This window comes from Salpingoeca rosetta (genome assembly GCF_000188695.1).
Source record: "Salpingoeca rosetta unplaced genomic scaffold supercont1.15, whole genome shotgun sequence".
NCBI lineage: Eukaryota > Choanoflagellata > Craspedida > Salpingoecidae > Salpingoeca > Salpingoeca rosetta.
The window spans coordinates 195290-198843 of NW_004754919.1; the positions used below are offsets into that span (position 1 = coordinate 195290).

Here is a 3554-nt window from a genome sequence, read left to right on the forward strand (position 1 = left end):
GAGTGTCTTGTACGTCCACGCACTTGGTGGGCCACTCTCAATCACAACTTTGTCAAACAGCCCGTTGCTGCACGTGGGGTTGCACGCGTCACATGATGGCGACGGTCATGTGTGTGTGTGTGTGTGTGTGTGTGTGTGTATGTATGTATGTATGTGTGTGTGTGTGTGTGTGTGTGTGTGTGTGTGTGTGTGTGTGTGTGTGTGTGTGTGTGTGTGTGTGTGTGTGTGTGTGTGTGTGTGTGTGCTTTTGCTCGTCTTGCTCCCTGCTCCTGCTTGTTTGTTTTTGCCAGCAACGAAAATTTGGTTCGACTATTGTTAGAAGACGTACATAAAATTCTCGCCGGAAGCACACCAAGACAGGAGAAGCGAAGGAGGAAGCAAAACAACAACCAACACCAACATGAGCGACGATTGGGAGTGAGTCGGTTGTGTGATGTCTTGTGTTTGTGTTGTTGAGAGACTCTGTGCATGTGTGTGTGTGAATGTGTGTGTGTGTGAATGTGTGTGTGAATGTGTGTGTGTCGGTGTGTTGTGTGTGTGTGATGTGTGCTGTGCTAGGAATGGATTGGTTGTGTGATTGAGACAGGTCTTTCTGAAGGGACACCACAGCCCATGCTCACGACGAACATACACTTGCCGTGCGCTGCGCGAATGGTTGTTGTGCTCACCACAGACAGGAATCGCGGCCGTCCACGGCCAGCAGCCGGCGCCAGCTCATGGCAAAGAAGCGCGGATCGGTGCGTGCGTGTGCATGTTTGTGCTTGTTTGTGGTGTGCTTGTGCGTGTGCATGTTTGTGCTTGTGTTTTTGCGCTTGTGCGTGTGGTGTGCGTGCGTGTGCGTGCGCGTTTGTGTTGGTGCCCTTCTTGTGGTCAACTCGATTCTATGCGATGCGGTTGTGTGAGCAGAAGAAGAACCAGCCAGGGCTGATCATGTCCACAGGCAACAAGCCACGCCGCCCAATGTCATCGGCAGGCCGAAAACCAACGGCATCAACATCGTCAGCACAAGGTTGCTTGCGTGTGTGATTGTGGTGGTGTTTTTAGTGTGTATGCGCGCGTGTTTATGCGCGCGCGTGTTTGTGTCCGTTCCCGTGCCTGCTTTTGCGCCTGCTCTTGCGCCTTCTCTCGCGCCTTGCCTTGCGCCTGTTGTGTGTTTGCTGTCATTGATGCTTTTACATCTGGTGATGCATGCAGATGATACACCTCTGGTACAGCGGCCCGATACCGCCAAAGACGCAGCCCTCGTCACACCCGTCGTGCCGGTGCGTCTACAGTTCGTGTCATGACACACGCGCGTGCTTGCTCATGGGCTTGCTGAATTGTGCAATTGCAACCACGTCTCGTTGCTACAGCCTGCGCATGCTATGTGTTCTGTGCTCTGGTGCATCGCTGCTTTGCTCGCTCCTGTCAATTGTGAGGTGTGCATGTCTCCTTTCTTGCCTGGCAAGCTCACGTGCTTGCGATGACTCTCCCACCTCCTCACCGCCACCGCGGCAAACAGTTTGACATGGAGGAGATGGAGCTGGTTGAGACGCGCGAGAAGAAGGACGACAAGAACAAGAAGAGCATCTTTGAGAAGAAGCTTGAGCTGAGCGGGCTGGAGCAGACATATGACCCCAAGGACCGGCGCTGGGAGGTGCAGGTGGGGACGATTTGCCTGAGTGAGGAGATGGAGGGAAGGGGAAAAGTGTGTGTGTGTGTTGGGGGGGGGAGGTTCCGCATGTGCGTGTGTGTGCATGTGCGTGTGCATGTGCGTGTGTGTGTGCATGTGCATGTGTGTGTATGTCGTGATGTCGTGCATTGACGTCTCTAAGCTTCCTTCATCTCTCGGTTGTTTGCGTGTGCGTGTGCGTGTGCGTGTGCGTGTGCGTGTGCGTGTGCGTGTGCGTGTGCGTGCGTGTGGCAGCCGGATCAGTCGGGACCGCAGATGGCATTTGCGCAATCCACAAAGCCGCCAGTGCAAGCGGTGCGTACATGCGTGTGGGCTTGTCGGCTTGTATAGGACCCCCTTTCTCTGTCGTTGTCTGCGTGCGTGTGTGGGTCGTTGTCTGCGTCCTTGTGTGGTACAATTGGCCGCTTGATTGCGTGAAGTGCTGACGTCTGTGACCCGTTTGCACCTCCTCCTCCACCACCACCTCAGAGAATGGAGACGCAAAAGCTGGAATTGGACGCAGAGTTTCCATTCAAGTGAGCAGCAGCACTGGTGTATGCGTGTGCGTGTGTGTATGTGCATTTCTGTGTCGTTGACCGTGTGTGTATGTGTGCACGTTGCACCTTGCGCGACACGCGTGTGCACGCGTACCATGTCTCGTTCATAGCCACCACGTTCCATCATTTCTGCTCACACCCCTCCCCATCCCCTTTCACCACGGCACGACAGGACGGCGCCCGAGGGGCAGAAGGTGATGTGCCGCATTGTTCGCGACAAGTCGTCCATGGACAAGTCCGTGTTTCCCACGTATTACCTCTTCCTCGAATCAGAGGACGGGCAGCTCAGCAAGGTGTGTGTGTATATGTGTTATGTGTATGTGCGTGTGAGTGTGTTTGTGTGTGTGTGCATGTGTATGTTTGCGGTGTGTTTTGGGGGAAAGGTTGTGCTGTACATTTGAACCGCTTGGTGTTGAACGCATGTTCACACGCACCCCATCACTTGCGCATCGCGTGACCAGCAACCGATTCTGGCGGCGCGAAAGAGGAAGCGGGCAAAGTCAAGCTATTACGTCATCTCCACCAACCCAGAACACCTCTCGCGCTCCTCAGACGACTTTGCAGCAAAACTCAGGTGCGTATTCGCGTGTAATATGGGGGCGTGCATGTGTGTATGCGAGAGAGAGTGTGTGTGTGCGCACGTGTGTGCATGTGTGTATAAAGTGCGTGATATGTGTGTTCGTGTGTATCAGGGTGTGTTGTTTGCGCATTTGATGCACTGTAAAGTCGTTCCCTCGTTGTCTCTTCCTCACCATTTTCTCCACCTCCCTTTATCCTTCACTGCAACCTTCGCCCCTTGCCACCACTGCACACAGGGCGAATGTGGTGGGGACGCACTTTACGCTGTATGACTCTGGCGTGAACCCTGCCAAGTGCCAGCTGCCAGAGAACCTCGGCCGCCCGCTGCGGGAAGAGCTCGTGCACATCCAATACGTGCGTTTGTGTGTGTGTGTGTGTGTGTGTGTGTGTGTGTGTGTGTGTGTGTGTGTGTGTGTGTGTGTGTGTGTGTGTGTGTGTGTGTGTGTGTGTGTGTGTGTGTGTGACACGTGTGTATAAATAGAGTGCCGAGGTATGCATATATACTACTTATATATGTCTCCCCATACACATGAACATAAATATATAACCCTCCATATATATATAGCGACTCTCCCCTATATATATATATAGATATATGTATATATATGTGAGACACATATATATATAGATATATATGTGTCGCATATAATATCAGTGTATATGTACACATATCGCGAGAGGAATATAGATAGATACCCCTATCTACACATATATGTGTGTGTATGTAGAGAGATATATATAGAAGTAGGTATGGGTGGATATATCTC

General features: G+C 52.3%; 1 protein-coding gene across 1 annotated transcript in view; it reads left to right on the plus strand.

The window, feature by feature from the left end:
• The first annotated feature begins 342 nt into the window (after positions 1–342).
• Positions 343–3554, plus strand: part of PTSG_05836 (uncharacterized protein) — a 4211-nt gene continuing 999 nt past the window's right edge. Inside the window, exons 1-10 of the mRNA XM_004992672.1 lie at positions 343–417; positions 674–737; positions 907–1009; positions 1195–1262; positions 1502–1642; positions 1907–1966; positions 2141–2187; positions 2381–2501; positions 2670–2782; positions 3024–3145. Coding sequence (XP_004992729.1) covers positions 401–417; positions 674–737; positions 907–1009; positions 1195–1262; positions 1502–1642; positions 1907–1966; positions 2141–2187; positions 2381–2501; positions 2670–2782; positions 3024–3145 — 856 coding nt within the window. The 5' untranslated portion in view covers positions 343–400. The remainder of the gene's footprint in view (positions 418–673; positions 738–906; positions 1010–1194; positions 1263–1501; positions 1643–1906; positions 1967–2140; positions 2188–2380; positions 2502–2669; positions 2783–3023; positions 3146–3554) is intronic.